This window comes from Paramisgurnus dabryanus, chromosome 11 (genome assembly GCF_030506205.2).
Source record: "Paramisgurnus dabryanus chromosome 11, PD_genome_1.1, whole genome shotgun sequence".
Taxonomy (NCBI): Eukaryota; Metazoa; Chordata; class Actinopteri; order Cypriniformes; family Cobitidae; genus Paramisgurnus; species Paramisgurnus dabryanus.
The window spans coordinates 14033840-14058101 of NC_133347.1; the positions used below are offsets into that span (position 1 = coordinate 14033840).

General features: G+C 36.2%; 1 protein-coding gene and 1 long non-coding RNA gene across 2 annotated transcripts; one reads left to right on the forward strand and one right to left on the reverse strand.

Moving 5' to 3' along the window:
- Positions 1–1732: 1732 nt before the first annotated feature.
- On the forward strand, positions 1733–22448 carry samd10a (sterile alpha motif domain containing 10a). The gene is made up of 5 exons (XM_065246912.2): positions 1733–1968; positions 10102–10283; positions 16189–16357; positions 19651–19791; positions 20476–22448. The coding sequence occupies exons 1-5, from the start codon at positions 1956–1958 to the stop codon at positions 20496–20498; spliced, it is 528 nt and encodes a 175-aa protein (XP_065102984.1). The 5' UTR covers positions 1733–1955; the 3' UTR covers positions 20499–22448.
- LOC135729341 (uncharacterized) lies at positions 9731–11230 on the reverse strand. Its single transcript, XR_010525676.2, has 3 exons — positions 10792–11230; positions 10095–10269; positions 9731–10018 (listed from the first exon to the last, which is right to left on the reverse strand). It is a non-coding gene; the product is annotated as an uncharacterized lncRNA (long non-coding RNA).
- Positions 22449–24262: the final 1814 nt, after the last annotated feature.

The following is a 24262-nucleotide window of genomic DNA, read 5'->3' on the forward strand; positions in this document are numbered from 1 at the left end:
GGGCACCAAGGATGCATTATTCTACTGAAAGAGGACACGTTTATCAGGGAACACCATTGTCATGAAGCAGTGTGTACATGGTCTGCAACAATCCTAAGGTAGGTGTCAAAGTAAGAGCCACATGAATTTAGAGGACTCACAGATTCCAGCAGCACATTGCTGGTCTGCAATCTCCCCATAGTTTCCTGCTGCTATCTTTCCCTGGGTAAACAATGCACACAAAAATGTGATTTATCAGCTCAAGCAACCTTCTTCTATTGCTTTAAGATCCAGTTCTGATGCATACAGGCCAATTGCAAAACCTTTTACCAGTTGATAGGGGCCATCATGGGGACCAGGTATGCACCCCATCCACATCAAACTGTGATGTACTGTGTGTTTTAATATCTTGAACAGCATACATTTCTTTGAGGTTTTACAGCGATTTGAGCTCTTAAAATAAAGGTTCCAGAAATGGTCTTTCTCTAGCTGTGTGGTTTCACAAAGAACCTTCAACATCTAAGAAACTTTCTGTAGTTTTTTGTAGTGGATATATTATTATAATATAATATATAATAATATATAATTATGTCTAATAATATTCCACACACTAAAAAAAATAAAAATGTAGTGTAATTTTTGATACGCTTTAGCTATGGTATGAACTAAGGTAATCTACCTGTTGTTTATTTTGCTTGTTATCAGAAATAAACTACTGTTAAAGGACTCTATTGTTATTGCTTCTTTTCTGAGTTTTCCAGAAGTTACGTTTGTTCCACAAAAGCTGTTTGTGTATGTTGTTACTGCTGAAACCGTCTATATAACCTTAATTTTTAATTGTGTTATAGGGCCAGATTGGCTAGCCTTTGCTTCCCACATGCATCATTTGTCAATTTTTTTCTTCACTGTGACACATAGGTGATTTTTGTATGTACACTGTTAAAGTAGCCTGGGAGAAAAAGGTATTGATGTAAAAATCTGCCCTCTAGTGTTTAATATGGACAGTTGTCACATTGGCAGTTCTCAAGCGGAACGCTGCATCCACCAGAGGTCGCATTTATAGGCTGCAAACGTCATAAAGACTGTCTTATTTCAGAATTTGAACAATTATAAAGTTGACTATTATTCAAATGCGAATGTAATGCTCACTGAAATAAACGAGGCTTGATGACGTATGCAGCCTGCATATGTGACCCCGAAGCATGCATCCTTCCGTTTGGGAAACACCATCGTATTACCCATACAGGCATTTTGCATATAGTTATAACGAAGAATACATTGTTTTTTAATTATATTCGAGATGTTATAGTTTTCCAAACAAAAAAAGTCTACATGAAAGGTCACATAAATCCATCTCTACACCGCATGTTGCTCTTCCCATACTTCACTTAAAGACTAATTAAAGGGTCCACATGCTGGCACTGAGATAGAAAGGGACGTGAGAGAGAATCGAGCGCGAGTTTCTCACGAAACACCCAAAGGGGAAAACAAATAGACCATTTAAAAAATACACGAAACTAGGCGGTTTCATGAACTTCAAAACGTTTAAAAAGAATATTTTGAAGAAGACGTTTAACAGTTACGTATAAATTAGGGGGATAACCATGCGCGTAATACATTTTTTTGAATGATAAATACATTTGTTTAAATCTTGAAACATGTTTATGAACCTTCTCAAATAATTATTTTATCCACACAATAATGAATTAACAGATCATTATTCTGTATCAGCGCAGGTGTTCGTTGAACAGTGCGAGTGAGTGGGGAGGTGTCAGACTGAGCAGCGCATTTTACTGGAGCTCTCGTACTTTCATATTTGACACTGGGAAGCGTATGAAAACATCAGGACCCTGGATGTACCTGCAAAACCAACGTCTATCCTGGAACACATGGTGGAAAATGAAACACCTAAATGCAGAACTTTTCATTTAACAGGAGCAGTGTTGACTGGAGCTTGTTGAATCTGGATTGTTGACATGGCAGTTGACGGTAATCATTTACTTATTTACAAAGACGATCATAGTCGCGACTCGAATTGTCGACAGTTGAGTCATATTATCTTTTCAAAGCTTCAATTATACTTTATATCTTTAAATAATGAATTCATTTATAAACTTACATAGTGCGTTTAATATATTTAAAAATAAGTGTTAATGTTGCACTTGACATTCAGTTAGCCACTTGCTTTCGTTTGTCATCTCTAAGAGAAATTTCAGAGATCTTTTAAGCAAGCTACCATATCAGTTTGTTTTCAGGTGAATTGCAGTTTTAAGCATAAAGGACTATTCTGTCTTGTACTTAGTAATGGTTAGTTTTAAGGAACTAAGTGGAAGTGTGTTGTTGATTAATGTGCGTATTATGATGGCTCGTTGCTTTCTCAGGACTGCAGTCTGTACAGTGTGTACATAATATAAATGGATCAGTGAAATGAATTTTGAATGAGTCATTTTCTGTTAATGAATCTTCACTCATGAAAGTGACTCAGCGGCAGAATTGTAAAGGAGTGAATGAGGAATTATAGAACAGTGTGTGTTTGTTTCCTGTTGTCCAGGATGAATGTAAAATGTCAAAAGTTCAAAGCTGTCTCATTTCAGATGAAATGTTTGTGTTATATAAATTGAAAGTTGCTGAGTTGTAAATGCTGCTGCTCATTGAAACAAAATATCCCCTACAAGGTCTCAACATGTCATTCAAAAACCCCAATTTTCACTTTGTGTTTTTACAAACGTGGCACAAACCTGCTGTGGTATGACATTACAGATCATAATGAAAGTAGTTTTGATTTCCAGTTTTTTAGTTACCTGCTGCGCACTTTGTGTCACTCACTACAGTTCTTTAATGAAGGCTTGCATATTCATTTTTGCATACATCTGCATAAATATTAAGGCCAGGCAGATCTAAAGGCTTTAGCTCCAGATTTCTCTCTCTATTGCTCTCCCTGTCTGTAGCTCATTACTTCACACAGATGTTGTGCTTCTCTTCCTTCGTGAAGTTCAAACCCCTCATGCTGTTCAGAGATCTCTGGCACACTTGTTTGGCTCTCCCAAGGGTACACAACTTTACTAGTTCAGTCCAGTGGTTGCAGCAGGTGAGAAAGAGATCTTGGCCTAGATTTAATTGTCTGTTTGTGATATAGGAAATAAGATCTTATTTGTGGATGATGGATCTTTTTGTTTTATGTCATTTTAGATATGGGTGATTCTCGCGAAATTAGACTTATGAGGTGTCATGAAACATTTTGATAAAAAAAGTAAATGCTATCAAAATAAGAAGCATACAGTTACAAACATCATTTCAAATGACATCATACAAACCAATTTTGTTGTTTTTTCCACATTAAGGGGAAAATTTTAATTACCGCAATGTGTCCATGAATGGATTTGGGTTCTTTGACATGGAAATATTTATAATTAAAAAATCTAAAAAATAAAAAGCTTCAGTGCATGTTATACTATAAACATTTACAGTAAAGAAACGTGGTATTTGGTGATCATTGATAAATGTAGAGACAATAATAAGGAATATAAATGTGTCCAAGACCAATTTCTCATCCTCGCATTGTCCGCAACAATTTTCAATCATTGTTTAAGCCCTCAAGAAATCAGGGACATAATTGACTGTGACACGCAAGATGGCTACCAGGTAAGCAGTTGTTATTTTTTCTCTCCAGATAAAAGTTAAAATTTTGTTTGTCATAACTTTTTAGTTCTCATTACCGAAACATGAGTTTGTGAATGTATATATTTAATGTAATATCATGTTGCGGTAATGATCATTTTTATAATGATAATCTAAAAAATTTAAATAATTTTATAGGAAATATTTTTTAAATCCTCTTAAAATAATGGTTACTGTAAGTTCAGACCTTAATCTTATATGTGCCAAAACAAAAAAGGTCTTCAAGGGCTTTTAAAAATTCTGAAGCTGGACCCCTTCTAAATCTGGATTTCATGAGAATCACCCAGATGTGTCTGGGGTTGATTCATTCAGTGAACACTGAGGTATTAGGTCATTAGGTGTGGAAAGCTTTATGGGCTAGTGACATTGTACATTGGTAATTTTATTGATTGACACATGCAGTGGAATGAACCACCTCACCCAAATATATATTTTTTAATAAACCAAGCAAAACTGCAACTGGTCTTGATAGTCAGTGATTAGCATTTTTACTATCAGGAAATGAGCAGGTTTGACATTTGATAATAACTTGTCAGTTTAAAGAAAGTAAAGGTGCCAATTGATTGTACTAAGCATATTTATCTGTATTGGTTTTTTTCTGCTACAGAAATCTCCTTACTTACAATTTTTTATTGTCAAGATTAAAGTTTTAGGAAGAGATGTTGTTTTTAGATTTAGAAGCAAGTCTTTTTGTACACGAACACAGAAAATAAGGCCAGCATCTGCCCAGGACTAAAAGGCGTTGATGTGATTTTACCCTCCAGCCACAGCAGTGCGACGTCTCTCTAATGTCTGCTTCAGAGGCGCTTTGATGAAAGACTTTGTTCGCCTGTAACTCCATCTCAAATACATTCATACAGTCAGGCCCCCCCACGCACTCTTGATGAGGACAGCCTTTGTAGCCGCCTGTGAGGCTACAGGGAACGATAGAGCGAAATACATCATTTTATCTCATTCAGCCCGCCACCGTCCAACACACACACACAGTCATTCAGTCTCATCAGCTCCTATGTAGTTATAAAAAATACATGCATACATGCTTTTGAAATCCCTGAGATACATAAAAAACAGATAATCCTGTTTGTGCCAAGCCTATGGTGTTGATTGGAAGCTGGAGGTTTTAATGAGCGTACGAATACTGTCTTTTTTAATGCCCTGGTCTCTCTCACCTCGTGGGATCTCTGCACAGCCTACCCACCAAATCATTTACAGCCGCTAGCCATGTAAAACCACTCTGTGTTGGTCTGCTTCATTGCTTCGGAAAATATGCACATGTATTTTACTGTCTTCCCAGGACACACAATTATACGTGTGTGCCCTTACTTTAACTGTGTCGTATAGTAGGCTACTTTTAAAAAATCTGCTTCAAGTAATAAAGCTCTTGTAGGAGTCTTGATTTGTTCGATTTTCAGTTACGTATTTAAAGAGCAGAAAGTTTCCCAGCTCACCAAGAATGTTGCTGTAAGATGTTTTCCAAGTGGTTTGGTATTTAGCAGCACTTAATGTTTCCTTCCTGGAAAACTGGAGTTTCATATGCTTTTCATTAGATTATCCCACAGGCTACCAATACTCTGTTGTTTTATCACCCTCTGACACACTAATGCATAATTCTCCCTATTAACTTGCTGACTAGCATCTTTCTGTGTTATTCTGGGAGGGTATCCAAGCCACCCAATCACCCACTAGAGATGCGGGTCATTAAGATATTTCTTTGTGCCGGTGCTTAACTTTAACTGTTCTATCAGAGATTTAGACTGTGTCTAAATAGCCCCCTATATACTCATTCACTATTTCCTACATTAAGTCACTGATATAGTCCACTTGAATGAGTGAAGGAAACCGATTAATTCGGACACTAAGCCCATACCTGTCAAGTAGGGATGTCCCGATCAGGTTTTTTTGCCCTCGAGTCTGAGTCCGAGTCATTTGATTTTGAGTATCTGCCGATACCGAGTCCCGATCCGATACTTTTATAATACATAAAAAAAAAGAATAAAGAAGAGCGAAAAAACAGAACCAGTCCAGGATGTTCCTTATGTCATGCCGCACGCATTGCTGTTTCTGTGTGGAGTCAAAAGAGTCTAACTCTGTGCCAGCGCATAACTACAGATGTGTTAAAAAATAATGAATATATACTATATATGTTCAGGGGTTAAATTGGGGTTTGTTTTGTGGGGAGGCTCTGTTTGGAGGGAGGGTTCGAGGGGTAACATGTTTAATCCTGATGACAGCAAAGCCACTGGGTGTGTTTCAATGACATTTTGTATCTCTGATAGGATTTTATAAGTTTCAGTTTTAAAGCTGTGCCACATGTTGACCCAAACTTTAAAACCTGAACTTTAAATTATGCAAATCTATGAGTCTGACACCCTATATGCATTTGGTGCACATGTCATTATGCACAATTGATCAAACTTTGAATGAAGTTATAAGACTCAACCTCCTTGACTCATTCTAGGCATAAGATAGGCTACCCAAAAAGACTCAATTAACAAGAAAAACAACATACTGATTCAGCAATATATCTTATAAATTAGCCATAGAGATTCCCTAAGCTGGTCAGCAGTTAGTTATAAAATACCTATAGTTAGGTCGTGATTCATTTGTATAATCAAAATACATTATTTTATTAAACTATACAATCAGTTGTATCCAGTTATCTAGTTAACATTTTGTAATGAGATGAGTGACATGGCTATACATACTTTAATACTTTGTTTCTAGACTTATATTAAGTTTTTTCGACATGGGCACCATTCTTACCTCTCTTTCTCTCTCTCTCTCTCTCTCTCTCTCTCATCTCTACAGTAATGTCAAATGATCCTGCGCGAATGCGCGTTCTTGAGGTTCTGAGTGAGAAGCGGAACTGCGTCTGAGCACATGTTGACAATAACGATCAACGCGTCGTTTAAATGAGCGGTAAAAACGCGGTTTTGTCGTGGGTTCCTTGCACGCACGAGTGTGAAGGCTATGAATGAAAGCACGTCAATAGGCTTGTTCGACTCCATGCGGCGCCGCAACAATCGACAGCCGGGTGACGTCAAACTACCGCGAGAGTGATCCGCGAAATCATACGGAGGAGTTTGCTTTTAAATCGTTCTCGCGGAACTTTGACGTCATGCAGCACCACAAGAACCGGCAGCCGGATGAAGTCGAACAAGCCTATTCTCTTCAGTTCACACGCACCAGCGCAGCGCGTACACTGGCGCGGAGCAGAGCGAGAACTTAATGGATTTTAAACCCTGCATATGTATCCGAGTCCTGATCGGGAGGTAACGTCCGATTCCGATCGAGTCTGAAACCACGTGATCGGGGCCGATTTCCGATCACGTGATCGGATCGGGACATCCCTACTGTCAAGTATCCCGTTTTGGCCGGGAAAGTCCCGTATTTTACCCTTCTTTCCCGCCGTCCTCCCGTATTAGTATTTTCCCGTAAATCTCCCGTATTTTAACCTGCGTTATTACAAAAATAATAATGCCCGGGCGGAGTAATAAAAAAACATTCCCTATCCCAGATCGCTAAAGATCCACTAATTCCGCTAATCCACTTCGTGTTTTCCCACCCGCTCCGCAGCATCTCTGTGTGCACTCTCTGCCTGGAGAGCGAAGACGACAGTTTCTGTCTGAAGTTTGTTGCATTAACAGGTAGATTTATTACATAATATATCAGTTGTTAAACCGCAGAATTACTAATTTGGAAGTTTGTTTATGTATTTCTTTGGTTAATGATTTGCTGTCGGTGTTCTAAAAGTGCTAACAAGTTAGCAAGCAAACAGCAACAAAATATCCAGATTATTATCGTTACAATGCATTAAATGTTCCCGGTCAGATCTAAGTTAACATAAACACTACATTTGCTGTTGTTGGCACACTTTGAAGACAAAAAATACCAAAAACACCAATGGCTTCACAAAATAAAGACAGAGAACGGAAAGAGAGGCTTTTAGCAGCAGTTCAACATTGCAAACATGGATTCAAAGCTCCATCAAGCCAGCAGGTAAATCATATTGAATATCTATTGTCACACTTTAATTCTTGTTATTATATTTTCCCATTATAATCACTTGTAATCACTTGTCTAAATTGATGCTAGTAATATAGTAACACATCATTTATTTATAATACTTTATTAAAACCATACAAATAGTACCACCCCCTGTAGTGCCCTTTTTGGTTTGGGCCACTGCCCCATCTAGCATTTTCATTTTCTAAATGACTGTTCTCATTACAAAGAAACGTGAATGGTTTATAAATAATTTTGGCATTAAGGTATAATGCAAAAGAAGTTAAAATAAGGCTTTTCAAACTAATGCCAGTGGGTTTTGTACAGATGCAAATTTGTGTGTATAGTATGTACAGTATGAGTGTGACTTAAGAAATGTAGTTTTCACAGAGCTGTGTGTTTCACTAGTTTTCTTGCTAATGAATTAGTTTGTTTAGTTAATTTTAACACAATTATCAGCACTAAGGTTTAAAAAATATAATCCGGCCCTCACCAGTCTTAAAATGTAAGGAATACTGGAGCTTGTTTGGGTTGGTGGTGGGACTGTTCGCGGTGGGCGCCGGAAAATTTCCCTTATTTTCAAATCCAAAACTTGACAGGTATGCACTAAGCACCGAGCAGGCGCCATCTTGTGTACAGACGTGGGAGTTTATTTGGCACGCGCCACACAGTGAAGGCGGCTAGCTGTTAAGTGTACATCGGTTGTTAGTGTCACATACTGAAGTGACTGAAGTAGTGTTCGTACTAAAGGTCTGGAAACTTTGGCAGGTTTGAATGGACAAGAACCGCCCAAGAGGCCATATGACTGACACCTAAAGCAACCAATTACGTTTTGCTTTGTGCCGCGTCATGTTTAGTGGCTTGGAGATTTGGCCACAATAACAGAATGGTGTTCAACTGTCATTCATGAACGTCTCTTAAAGTTTACAACAACAATAGCAAACACAATAAAATACTTGCATACTTTAAAACTCACATTCAGCAATCAGCATTATTTGATCTTGATTAAAGTGCACCTATTTAATTGCTAAAAACAACTTTATTTGGTGTATTTGGTATAATACAATGTGTTTGTGTGGTTTATAGTTAAAAAAAACATTTTTGTAGCTCCAGATGTTCCTCTCTTCCTGAAACGCACTAATTTTGTACAAAAATTATCGATTTGAAAAGCGCTGTGTCCTTGATTGGCCATCTAATCTGTACATTGTGATTGGCCTGAATACCTCTGACATCAGCCGGAAATGTGACGCCCCTTACCATGTTTGAAAGATTCGCTCACAATGCAATGCTAACAGGAGTTAACTTACAGTCTGTGAGTCCGTAGCGGGAGGAATTATGATAATGTCGGTCTTGTCTACATCACCAATCCCAGGAAGTAAACTGTTGCCTACAATCCGTGTGTTTGTTATAGTCCAAGAAAAGAGATTTACGTTGGAGACGATGTGTCTCGTTTACTTTGGGGTTTGTACCTTTAAGAATATTGTTAACTGTACTTATACACACTTACACTTCGAAGGAAATGTAAAATCTTGAATCAGTTAAATGGTGCTCTTTAAGCATGTCACTTATGCAAACATGAAAGCTTTCTTCTTCGATTAGATGGCTTTGTGTTGTTTTCGGGCAGACTGTTAAAGATCGCTACACACACACACACATATCTTCCGGAAATTCTGTATAAATCAACCAGAGGATGACTTTGAATTCTGCTGAAGTGTTTTCAGAAAAGTTCCATATGCATGAGACGTTTAGCCAACAGTCCGCTGACGTGACGTGGCGCTGCATTATAAGATTGAATAAGTGCACTCACTATCCACTATAATTTCAGACACCATTACAAAATTGCTGTCCCCTTAAATATTGCACTATTTAATGTTATAGGGGGCTATTTCGGACACAGACATAGTTTAGTGAAAAACTTTTTTTTTGTCAAATCCTCGCCTTTATGCCATTCCATTGTATTAGACAGAATATAAATTCTGTTTTATTTAACTTATTTTTGTGTCCCACAGAAGAAAGAAAGTCATATTGATTTCAGAAGATTTTTATATTTTTGGGGTGACAGCCTTTAAAAATGTAGGTGCTGTAAGGGACCATTTCTTTCTTACCTTTTTCTATAACAAAGAAAGACCCTTGTGTGGAACCATACAGCCAGAACATACATCCAATAGGAACTTTATTTTAACCTCAGAGCAAAACACATTTCCATTTAAGCATTTGGCATTCAAGCATATTTGTTTTTGTGCCAAGCAATTTACATTTAAGTGTTTGCACACTGAGTATGTACTGAATCTCCCACAATGCCTCTTGGGTTGCTGACTGACAAGACAGCACTGCTTCTCATGAGGTCTGTGTGTCTCTGAAAAAAATATGAAAGGAAACCTAATTAAACAAATGAAATGTGTGAATAAATGCTGAATTTCTTTCTCTCTTACATGATAGCGGCCTCCAGTTTTACTTTCTGCCGGCCTGCGGTGGAGTACAGGGCCCTTCCAGAGGACTTTAAGTACCAGCTGAACCGTTGCGCAGGTGGAAACCTCACCTGGCATGAGGGGCAGAGCCGCAAAACAGCAGGTGGCCGAATGGTCAAATTGCTACAGCAGCCTGGAACTGAAGGAGCACAGGTGAGATCAGTGTCTATTGTGTTAAATATTATAGTTCTTCTGAATGTAATCATCTTACTATCAAATAGGTAGAAAGTGTTAAAGTCAAATCTGCAGCATGAGATGTGCAGTACTCTTCTTCTAATGAACAATAAAGAGTGTTTTATTATGTATTCCCTGTATCAGCTTCAAAAGAGCAACATTTAGTGTCTCATTAATATGATTTGAGTACCAAAACTGAAGCAAAGTAGCAAAATCGGGCACAGAGCTTCCAAGTGCTTTTTAGGATAGTTTGCACATGAATTTAAATTTGATCAAAAAGAGAAATGGAGAAAGATCTTGATCTTAAATTTCATATGACCGCTTATAAAGCATAGCCTCTTGGCTGCCAACATATGCTAGTCAATAATGGTTTTCAATTATTCCATAGTCTATTCATTATGAAGTCTCAATAGAAAATTTGTGTTTGCAAAGATATTATCTTTTGCTGTCCATTGTTGCAGTATTAATATGGGAAAATGGATCTCACCTTTCAGCAATGCATTTTCCATTAAAGGGGTGGGGGTGAAGAAACAAAGGGCTCCCGTGCTCTCTCCAAACATCCATCTTTCCATCAGTCCATTTAGTTTAGTGCTTAGTTTATATAGAATAGCAGAATGCTGTTAGGCCAGAGGGTAGAGCACAGAGAGGTCATGCTCCACAGAGTGGCTTTAAAAAGCCTTGGTGGACCTCACGGTCACATGAGCACTGACTGATTGTTGATTTGAGTACTGAAAGCAGAGATATGGGCCGTAATGCGTGTATTGAACTTCATTTCATCTTCTGCATTAGCATATTAATGAAGCGAGCGGCCTGGTCTGGTCTGTAGAGCTTTGTGAGTCAGACTCACCCCTACAGACAATCTCCTGTTAGACCTTTCAACAGGTTTGCACATGCTTATTAACCCCAACCTGATTTCGTTTAACTGAGACAGATAATGTTATCTAAATGAGTTTGTGGTCTGCCTTTAATTAATGTTACTTAAAAGAGTTCTCTTATTATGGTAAATGCGGTCTCCTATTTTGCTGTCCATTTTTCTTTTTCTGGTTTTAAATTAGTATATTTTATCCCAGTGAAACTAGCAGATGTGATACTTATATGGAAATTATGCATTTGTTGGTTCAGGGTTCTCACGAGTCCTTGAAATCCTTGAAAGTTTGTGAATCTGGGGGGGAAATTCAAGGCCCTGGCAAGTTTTTGAAAATATACATACATCGATGTAGGGGTTTTAAAGTGCTTGAATCTATTTTATGCAAGAAGTTTTCTGAAAAAAAAAAAATCCATATTGTTTTGTGTAGTGTAGTGTAGGATAATATCATAAAAATTCTAGACTTTTTAAGCACACATGCTAAACTGTTCGCTTTAAATGCTTATATCTTCTATATGCAAATGTTGATTCATACCAAAATGCTTTTTTGCATAGTAATGTTTGACAAATGAAAATGTCTCGGTTTATGTATGTAACTGTTGTTCCCTGAGAAGGGAACGAGAAGCTGCGTCTCCCTTGCCATACTTCCAGCATCTTTGTAATGCCATCTTTGGCAATATTTCAGATAGCGATATACATCCTGGCTCCTGCGTCACCCTGTCTTTCTCGTTAAGCCTGACCATTGGTTGAATTTGATATACACATTCAGACGTACTTACCCCTGGAGGCTTCCCCAAAGTGTCACGGTAGTGACGCAGCACGAGTTCCCTCGAAAGTGAACTGTAACAATGTATCTCAAAAGGTAACACGATGTAACCTTGCTCTCACTTGAAATGTGTCCCCACATTAGTCCTTGAATTTGAGGGTATTGGACCTGGAAAGTCCTTGAAAGGTCCTTGAATTTGAAGTCAACTAAGGTGTGGGAACCCTGTATGTTTTTCTGTCTTATTTAACTATCAGTAACTTATAATAAGGAGCTTTACCATTCAAATAATGCTTTCTTATAGAAAATGCTCTCAGTATTTGTTGGGTTAATTGCTGTATAGATTGCAATCAGAAAATACCACAAAAACTCGTTATTATGGGAAACGAAAAAATAACTCAATAGTTTTATTGATCTGTTTATGTTGTCTCAAAACTAAATCAAGCACCAAACTTAAATACGCATTTCGTTTTTTGTGAGTAATTGAAAAAACACAAAAGCTTCTTTGTATTTGTTTAGATTTTGAATTTGGTTCAGATTGTTTTCTTTTGATTTTAACTAAAAGTGAATTTGTGATCAAAAGCTTGCCGTTATCAGACATCTATGTTAATTTTGTCGTTCTATAAAAACCCCAAGCTGGAGTTGATGAGATTCTGGGTAACCTCTGCACCTCTGTTTGGCATTTATTTAAATCGTCTGTAATGAATGGAGAACCTTGTTAGCCTACTGTGACGGGAAGGAGAAACAGCTAAGCTCTGTTTTATCTTCCTCTAATGGTTTCATAGCCAGATGCTTTGTTCATACCATCTACACTTGTTCATATTTTTCCTAACAATGTAGGTTGGAACAAAGTCTTTTGTCTCAATAAATAAAAGAGTCACTGACATCCTGCCATACAGTGTGCTCGTCCCAGATGAATAAAGACAATACAAAGATCATTTTTATGGCAAATCTTTTCTTACTTTCATCATTCCTCTGTTATTTGGTGTAAACTTTGCCAAGACAAACCACTTTGTACAGCCATGTCATGTTAAAAATGATAAAAGACAAAAAGTTAAACTATATTTAAAAGTCTTTAAGAATATGACTTTTCTGTATTTATTTGTGTAGTGAAGATTTTTGATGGGTCAGGTTTGTATTTTCTCTTTATTGTGAGTGAATGTAACTTACAGTATTAATAAATATTTCTTGTTCATTGTGAATTTCATCCTCCCCACCAGATTCAATAATGTATAGACTCTCTCTGTATTATTGTCTATAGGGACATATAGTGAGAAGCATTGCACCAGCTTGTGCTACTGGATGAGACCATATGTCATACAGAACTCAAATTACGAGAAAATACGTAATAATAAAGCTCCTAAATCAAAAACTTTTCATGTTCCTTGGTTCTTATAATTCAAAGAGAGATACATGCTTGATAGCCTCATCTTCTCATCTCCAATGGCTGATCATAGCGGGAATTCAGTGCACTTTTGCCCTCCAGAGAGCATTAGAGAGAAAGAGTCAGTTCCTGGCAACCAGCTTTGTGAATGCTCACTGATTCGGTCTATATGTGTGCACGCATTTTCACATGTGCATGTGCAAGAACGCATGTGTGCGATTTTTCTGCAGTTGCAGAAGATTTCCTCTGTGCCCCCAAGGGCAATCGCAGCAGAGAAATAAAGTAGAAAAGTTGCCTGAGGGAGAGAGAGAGAGGGTTGGGGACGAAACTGTGAAGGAGAAAGAAAATTAAGAATAAACTTGAGGGATGGGGGACAGATGGTGGCAATGGTTTAGAAAGCAAAACAAATAGAGGGAAGAGTGAGCAAATGAGTGAGTGATTTTGGAAGGATAAATGACTATGGTAATGAATCAGAACAGCAAAGAAAAGAAAATATGCAGAGCACAGATAACAAAGCTGAGCTGATAACATGTTTCATGACAGTGTTTTCCAGCATTATACACTGGCAGAAAACTGCCCAAGCTGTCTCTGGGGCAATGCCCTTTAAAATGGTCCTAATATGTACCTTTAAGGTACTAATATGAACTCTTTAGGTGCAAAGGTGTACTTTTTGCTTTTCCATTTAATGAGAATCAGAGCAGTTATAGAGTATGGTGTTAAAGTTTTGTTATGAAAATGAAAAAGTGTGAGTAGGATGAGGGGAGAATGTATGCCCATCTGGTTTCCTTATATAAGAAAATTAAATCAATGAATGTACAAAAATGTGACCCTGATTGTAAAATTAATTATCATAATCTAATTAGTAAATTATTGTAAGATAAGCAGTATCAAAGTTTGATTTCCATCATTGATTTTAATCTTTGACTTCTTACTCAGTTAATATTCAAGAATATACTTTTACAGAATGTTTTTTGTGTTATGTAGGATGTTATGTTATGTAGGCTGGTTGGTAACACTTTACTTGAAGGGGTGTTCATAAGACTGACATGACACCTTCAAAATCACGACATGACACGTGTCATGAACATGAAGGAGATTTTATGCACGTTTATGACAACTGCCATTAATTGTCATTTGTTTAATTATGTCATTTTTAATACAAAGATGACATTGTTTGAGATGTCTTTTTTATGACAACTTGACATAAACCAATACGTCATAACTTGTCATAACATAACTTGTCATCTGTCATAGCAGAATAAATATAAAACTAAAGAAACTACCTAGATTTATGGGTTAGTATTACATTAAACTGTCATTTAAATGTCATTAAGTGTTAATACTCTGCCAGTTTTATAACAGCATCATGAATATTTTTCTTGACCTCAACTACAGTGGTACAAATTGAATTTGTAATTATAATGTCAATAAGTGTTAATACTATGTCAAATAAATGTAAATACCTTACAAAATGCAATAGACACGTCAAAGGATTATAGTTAACTTTATGTATTGTGTAAAATATTTAATTAATTGTAATGTAATTAACTGTTTTTCCAGTGATATGGACACAACACTTTTATTGTACTGTTTCCATTTAATTTTAGGTGAACCGGACTCCAAATGCAATAAAACATAATCATTATCAATTTTAATTATTATTATTATTATTATTATTGGATGATTGATTTGATTTTTTCTAACAAATAGAGGAAACTTAAAAAACATTATGGACTGAAGAAAATTCATGACGCTGTTATAAAATTATTTGACAGAGTATTAACACTTAAGAAAATTTTAATGACAAATTCAATTTGGTAAAAAGTGGTCAATTATCTTGTCCTGGTAATGTCAAGTTGTGACAAGTTATGATGTATTGGTTTATGTCAAGTTGTCATAACAAAGACATCTCAAATAATGTCATCTTTGCATTAAAAATGACACAATTGAACAAATGACACTTAATGACAGTTGTCAAAAACGTCCATAAAATTTCCCTTATGTTCATGGTTCCGGATAGTTTTATGTAAAAAAAAAAAACACCACAAAATAATATTTTTGCTGGGGTTTTCACCAACTGGGTTACAAATGAGAGACAGTTTGATTCAATATTTTAAGGATGAACTAATAATTGAAGTCATATTTCCTGTTTTATAGATACTCCCTTGTGCATTCATGTGTAGTCATGATTTTATGATATTCTTTAAAGTCATATAAATATTATATAATGCTTTTTTGTTGCTGTAAACAACGTCATTAAATTGTAGGTCACAGACACACTAAACTCAGTTTCATTATCTCTGTCAAAACTCTAAATGGCTCTAATAAAATGATCACTTAGTGACTTTTTTATAAGCGTTATTAGTCTGAGCTCAAATGTAAGTGTGTGTGATGAAGGTCAGGCGGGTGTTATTGGGGTTTATGCCACTAGTGCAGCCAATGGAACGAATACTAATCACTCCAGAATGGCCTTCATTTATATAGCTCAGTTTGTGGAAACAGGGGCATGTCAGTTTGTCAGCCAATCAGATGACAGTGTGAGATTAAACTATCTATCTTAATCACAGCCAGTGCATGATGTGGAACATAGTTATTTAAAAAAAATTTATTTCCCACAGGTCTTAGTGGGAGGGAGACTCTTAACCTAGCTGTTTACTATATCTGCATATGGCCTTTATGTTATGTTAGAGATTATTTTAGATTGAGCAGTGTTGTAAAATGTTGTACATTCATTCAATTCATAGGGCTCCATAAATTCACATTACATCAAATCATAATTTGTCAAGTTTATTTCACTTTGTGAAATGGCAATTTGTTTGATTTATTCAGCTTATTTCTCTCTCTCTCCTCGTGCTTTTATTCCCTTTCTCAGTTACGTTCAGGCGAATCTTACTCTGTTTACCACACCAGCCCCACCTTGCCGTGTCTCTCCAGACCAGTGGTCCTGTGGTCTCAACAGGATGTTTGTAGATGGCTAAAAAAACACTGTCCACACAATTACTTGACCTACGTGGAGGCTTTTTCCCAGCATGCTATTACAGGTACGTATAAGGAATAATGCGACTGCCTGTTCCTCTCTTTTCTTTAGACACAACGCATCAAGATCACAAACACATTGATTCTGCACTGTCAGATAAAAAAGGTAAAAAAAAATAATCACAAATTGTCACTGGGGCAGAACCTTTTAAAAGGACCTATTACATTGCTAAAAACAACGTTATTTTGTAAAATACAATGTATTTGCATGGTTTATAGTGCAAAAAACACATTATTTTCCACATACCGTACATTATTGGTGCTCCATAATCCCTGTTTTCCTGAAACCCCTTACGAAAAAGAAGTTTATTCAAGTATGCTATAAGAATACTTCTTTTAAACTTAAAATAAGAAAGGATACTTTCAGTTTACTTTTTATGTATTTCTCTAAAATGTACTTTAGGTACTTCTCAGAAATATACTTAAATTGTACTAAAGTATACTTAACCTATACCAACCGAAATGTCTAAGTATATTTGGCCTATACTTGTTTACTGACATATACTTAAAAGTATAAAGTAAAAATGCAACAACGAAAGCTACATCAAGAAAGCTGCAAAAAGCCATATGAATAGCCCTGGTGAAAAATAAATATACTTTATTGTATTTCAAGTATATTTAACTTTGCAATAGTACATTACAAATATACTTAGAAAGAAATGTACCATCTTTGAATATATTGAAAGTATGCTTACAACATATTTGCTTACAATTAAACTTTTAACATATTTCAAAATAATTATAATTTAGTATATTTTCTAAAAGTATACTTTTAAAAAATATACTTGGAGTTAAAGTTCTGTGCAATTTTTAAAGTATACTAATTTGAACTTATTTTAAAGTTTATTTTAGGTATACTTTATCTGTTAAAGTTATCATTATAATAATGCACTGACATATTTATAAAATACATTATTTAGCATCCTTTAGAAACAGTATATTTTAAGTAAATTTTTGAAAGTATATGTAGTGTACAAATGTATATTATCTTTATGGAGAATCTTTAGTGTTAGTAAACTAGTAAGTTACTAATTGCGTGCTGCAGGTATACTTGCAAGTATTCTTTTACTATACTATAAGTTAACTAGTAGTTTACTACTCAACTGTATATACTACTCAATTATATATATATATATATTGTGAATAAAATATAAGTTTATGAGATTTGTAAATGATTCCATTCCCTTTTCACTCACAATTTCTACAGTGTCCCAAGTTTTTCTGATTTGAGGTTGTATTATTTCTATATTTATGGCTGAATCCCCTGAATATTAACTTTCGTTCTGGACTCCATTTCCCATAATCCTGCATACCTGGACTGATTAGTCTGCCACCTGAAACTCATTGGACAGCCTATATAAACTCTCTGGAAACATTCAGTCAGTGCAAAGTCTTGATTTGTACCGGCTGTCATTGCTGAGCCTTTTGCCTGTTTCATGACTACGAGATTGGCTTGCCCTACATTGCTGTGTTTGACCTTGCCTGTTGGAATATGAGTGTGTTTAATAAAAACCTGCAGATGGATCCTCAGTGTTAAAGTGCTTTGTTACACAAGCAGTATAAAATAAGTAACCTACTAGTTTACTAAGAGTACACTAATAGAACACTTGCATGTATCTTTTCAGTATATGACTAGTAAACTACTAGTTAACTAAAAGTATATTAAAAGAACACTTGGAAGTATACCTGTAGCACACAATAAGTAACCTACTAGTTTACTAAGAGTACACTAACAGAACACTTGCATGTACACTTGAAGTATAAGTCAAGAAAACTACTAGTATACTCATGAGTTCACTTGCAGTACAAATTAAGAACTAATTGTGCACTAGTTGTACACTTAAAGTTGACTACTCTTACACTTATAGTGCACTTAGAAGTATACTTTTATATACTAAAAGTGGGCCAATTTAGTCCCAAGCGGTATTCAAGCAGTACACTTACAAGTATACTACTAGAACATAAATGTTAGTACACTTACTACATAAAGTATACTTAAAACTATACTCCAACATTACTTAAGTATACTTAATAAAATGAACTTGAAGTATACTTCTTTTTCGTAAGGGACGTATTGATTTTGTACAAAGCTCATCGATCTGAAAAGCGATGTGTCCCTGAATAACCAGCTAATCTGAACGTTGTGATGGCCATGAATACCTCTGACGTTAGCCAGAAATGTGACGCTCTTCACCATGTTTTGAAGATCAGCTTACAATGCAATACTGAAAGGAGTTAATATCATCTTTACTACCTTATCAATACAATCTGAATCGGATCCAGAAAATGCAGATGACCAAATTGATAGTTTAACTTTGCAAGCGTGGCTTGAGCCGGACGTAACAGATTGGTAACTTTAAAATTATTATTATTAAATTTGTGTAATTTCTAGCAACTACTATCTATTTAGGTGCAGGGGCATTGAGCTACTAATATTAACTCTTTAGGAGCAAACATTTTTGAAAAATGTTTCTGACATATTGAGTAGTGCTGGGCCGATACCACTTTTCTGATACCGATGTCGATATAAATAAATTTTTAATAAATTAAGCTGCAAATAACACATTTGTTACCCGTACAAAAAGCTTAAACAGAGATACATAACTTAAACATTTTACTGTGCAACAAATGACTGTGCAAATTCAAGAATAAAAAAATAATAAAAAAACAGACTAGTAGCAACATTTTTAGTTAGTCAGCTCAAAAATTCTAAATGAAATTTAAGGTGTAACTTTGGACAATTTAAAGTGCAACTTTGTGCAAATTCATGTTGCTCAGCAAGTCGCACTTTACCCCAAGTTGCCATGACAAGGTCTGTGTTGGTATTGGATCGGATTGTACTTCCTGAATTCTACAATATTCAATCCGGCCATTGTCACCAATTCCGGGCCAAATACCGGCACGGAATATCGTATCGGGTCAACCCTAATATTGAGTCAAAGAGAGAAAGAAACAGGCAGTAGATTTATGCAGTAAATCAATAAAAAAAAAAATTCTGCAACTACGTAGACGAAGTATTTAGGGCTTTGCTGTGATTGGCATTTAAACACAGGGTGGGGAAATAAATTCCTGGTAGATTGTGACTTCAGGCAGCAGTTTCACCAAGCACGTTACCAAAGACACAGATTGTTTTCCTTATGCAGAGATTATCGAAAACAGAATGATGATAACCTTAGGAAAACTTGTTATTGTTGAATTGTTTATTGCTAGCAAAATTGTATATATAATAAGTAGGGGAAGAGAGCTGTGACTAAGTTTCCAAAAAGCATTTGATTATTCAAATCTTTCTCTCTCTCAGGTCGCGCTCTCTTGAGACTGAATGGTGAGAAGTTAGAGAGGATGGGTTTGGTTCAAGAGACCCTGAGACAAGAGCTTCTCCAGCAAGTCCTACAATTACAAGTACAAGAAGAGGGACGCAACTTACAGCTGCTCAGCAGAGGTGTGTGTTTTTAAGATTTTAGGAAAACCTATTATAAGTCAGTGTACAACCATGCTGATTTACCATCAATTTACCGTGGAGCACAACATATATATATATATATATATATATATATATATATATATATATATATATATATATATATACACACATACACGAGATAACTCCGTTGTTTTAATTTTTCAAAAATCTAGTTTTTTTGGTTGTGCATTCCAATTAATATCAATTCAACTGGAGTTGGTTTGTTTTGATTTAAACCTTCATAACTTAAAAAATACAGCTGAGTAGCACCATAAAACAAAATAATAACATGGTAACATAATAATAAAAGTTTTGACAAAAATGTTAAATAACGGATTTATCTCGTTTTGCAACAAAACTCTTCATATATATATTGTGACAACACCAAATTGACAACAACCATCATATCCCAGCTTGCAAAATGATGCTGGTCTAAACTGGTCTGTTCAGGTGTATGTGTGCACAATGTATATATACTATACATGCTATACATGTATACATACTATACATGTATACAAATGAGGAAAAAAGATACAGAAAACATTCACAGGAATAAAAGCGTAAAAAAATGAAAGTTTATGTGAGTTTATATGCATCTGATGGGGAGCTAATCAGAGATTTTACATTCATGCTCTTCATCTCTCACTCTTTTTCACTTCTCAGGGCTATCTGAAAACCTGTCATAGCTTTAGCCATGCGTGGGGCAGGTCTACCAGGCTGGATGCACTCTGAAGGAGCATCAGAGTGCCTGGGGTTTAAGGCCAGAGACGTTTGACTGAAGCTGTCAAGGCTGGGACACAAAGACACAGGGACAGCTTTCAGTTTTGCTACTTAACTCCCACATTCTTACTATGCCTGAGGAACCCGGACCAGATTAAATTTATAAAAGGAACCGATATATCTACCCTCATCTGCTTCAAAATACAAACTTCAAATGTGGAGTCCTAATCCTTATGCCTAATAATACTGGACCCAGTGTGATGCACCAAACCTTTCTTCATTTTGATGCAACAACCTGAATTGGGGAATTTAATGTGGAAAATCTGATGACCTGATGTAAATGCTACATTCTAGAATGACCTACAGTAGATGACTGATAATATTGATAGATAAGACAAAAGTTTAAAAGCCCTATGATGACAGTTTGTTCGCAGAAAACTGGTTTCCACACTTATGCTGGAATGTGACCTTACCAGACATGCCCTTAAACGGAAGACTGTGGTATTAGGCAAAATGTATGCGGTTGAATTCCTGCAGGTGTTCCTGGAATTAAACTGTGCAGCCTGCATCTGACTAAAGGCCATAGCATTGTTGGGACTGGAACTGGTTCCCAACAAGCAAATGGCACACAAAATGGGAACCTGTTTTGCGTAGTTCCAGTATCAACATCTTTCCATATTTCTTGGTCTTGGAAAAAAATCCTGAACATAAGTCGGATTTTGGTTTAGATTTAACTAATGTAAAGAATTAAGAGCTTGTAGAGTCAATCACATTACTCTTGTTTAAGGATTAGATTGTAAAGCTTTGAGTTTTTGTAGCTCAGCATTGCATTAACACTGCAGAATGCCATAGGGTTGAGTGCAAGGAAACAGTGACGTACTGCTGAAATGTTTACATGAAATGCACTGTGAGACACTTAGGATAAAAGCATTATCCCAATGTGTAAGTGTTATAGGTAACAATTAGGCTAGAACTTGTGTTAGCAGCACATATTGGCCAGGATTATTGTTTTGGACCAAACAGATTAATGATTTTGACACAGCTCTATGTTTTATTTGGCAAAATCAGGTGGTGCAACGATAGCATTGATATTAAAATAATAAGTACCTCTGGTCACAAAAAAGTGTGTTTATCCTGTGTAAATTACAAAGCTCTGTAAGCCTCTGAGAATTGCAGATGACAGATGTAACAGAGAAACAGATGACACGCTGCGTCACCGTAGCTTAAAAAAGAATCAGGTGTGGACTTGCCCGAGAGACCATTCAAGTAACTCACATCAAAACCACATCAAGAGTACTTTGAAAGCTGTGTAAGACAAGCAGGAACTGTAAAACTGTATTTATATGTGGTACTGTATTTTGTGAAAAGAGTTAATGTATTATTAAAGTAAGCATATGAGTCGGATATCTCACGCTATAGATGGATTATTGTAATTCCATGACATGAGGTATTTCCTGTTGTGACGGGGGGCAGAAACATCTTGTGATACTCTGAGATTCAGATGAGATGTAAGATCTTAAAAGAAACAGATTTCTAATAGTTTGTGTCTTGTTTTCAGTTTGTTGTGAGAAGAAAATAGCTTTGACTAAACAGGAATACAGATGCAAATTATTTTGGCCGCAATGTTCAGATTACACAGTGGTTTTACCTGAGGGTAACATTACTCATGTTAAATTTGAATGTTACGTCCCATGCTTATGTCATATTTTCACGTGGCTCTGTCACGTGACATTATATGTGCAGATGACACTTTTTAATACATATTTGTTTGGTTTCCACACTAACACTTAAAAAACAGTTATTTTGCTTTTAAATGCTACATAGCCTATTTCATTTATTTGTATACTGTATTTAATATTGCATTCAAATGACTTAACAAATAAACTTTTTTTAAAAATCGACAAATTCAGTCTTTAAATGTACACATCTATGTATATTCATCATGTCTTATTTATTAATTCACATATTTTAATAAACATTAAAGCCTCTCTCTAAGTATGATGGGTAAAGGAATAAAGACAGCTCAGACTGCCTGATCGTGGACATAGGGAGATGAGAGGAACAGATAGATCTTTAAAGCATGATCTCTGAAAGCCAATGTTGACGTTTGAAATCACCTAACCAAACACGCACCTACCCCAATAGAATCTGTACCTTCTTTTGATAGACCCGCCCCACACATACGCAACCCAGGCAACAATGTCGGTTTTAGACACGCCCCTTGCTGCTGATTGGCTACAAGTGTGTTTTGGTAGTCAGCTCGACTCCCTTTTCCAAAGTGTTTTTCAAAAATCACCCACCCTGCCTTTAAAATCCCAAAGGAAAAGGAGATACCACCCTTTCGATTCCTCCTACAGCTATGGAAACAGCATTTTAAAAACCTTTTGGATGTCCCTGTCCTGCATGGCTCTCATGGGTCTCAGTACAGCAGGTTTCACAAAGCATCTTTTCATGCTGGGCAGAAGCGTGACCGAGGCTGAGTGATCTGAATGCTTTGGACAAAACCACAACATGGCATACAGATCAATGGCATAGTCTGCCACTTAATTGCTTCAGAATAAATTGTTTATCGATAATTTTCTGTCCATCTTTTTGTAGAAGCTTTTCAATAACAGATCCAAACTACTCGATAGCTTTAACAGTCATACAGCCTGGAATCTGATTAAAAGCTGAAGTGCAGAATGATGTCATGAAAGTCATTGATCTTTATTGACAGATGTGATAGACGTTAAGTTACATTTTATAAATGTAAATATTGTCAATGTTTTGGAACACACTAGCTTATAGATATCCTTAAAGGGACATTCCACTTTTGTTGAAAATATGCTCATAATCCAGCTCCCCTAGAGTTAAACATTTGATTCTTACCGTTTTGGAATCCATTCAGCTGATCTCCGGGTCTGGCGCTAGCACTTTTAGCATAGCTTAGCACAATCCATTAAATCTGTTTAGACCATTAGCATCGCGCTAAAAAAACCAAAGAGTTTCAATATTTTTCCTATTTTAAACTTGACTCTTCTGTAGTTACATCATGTACTAAGAAATTAAAAGGTGCGATTTTCTAGGCCGATATGGCTAGGAACTATACTCTCATTCTGGTGTAATAATCAAGGACTTTGCTGCTGTAACATGGCTGCAGCAGGCGTAGTGATATTACGCAGCAGCTGAAAATAGTCCCCTGCTATTGAAAGTAACCAAGGGCACAAATATTGGGAACAGAACACATATTGCTTAATCTGATCACTGTCCAGTTTCATGGTGCTAATGGTCAAATCAGAGGCAGGTGGTATAATGTGGAAATGTAATAATTGCATGAAACTACAAAGTTAAACACTCTAAACTATATAATACTCAGGGTTTTTACCTGCTAATTTTGTACATAGCCCACACATCGGACAAATGACTTAATGGACAAAAAATACTGGATGTAAGAGTTGTGTTTCTTGAAGACATAAGCAGTCAGCTAACATCGCACTTTAAGGTTATTCTAATGAAACACTAGCACAAATCCCTGCTTTGAAGATGCAGATGCGAGCCTTTGGGCTAGTTCGTAGTGGCTGTGCGTTTTGTCGGTATAATGTCCGCCCTCTCTGTGACCCTGTGATTATTAGCTGGTTTATCTGTGTTGGGCTTGTAAATGAGAATGTGACCTTTATTGCTCATATGGATGACAGTCAGACTTTCTCACGAACAGATATGGGCACACTGCCTGGATATACAAAGGCCAGAA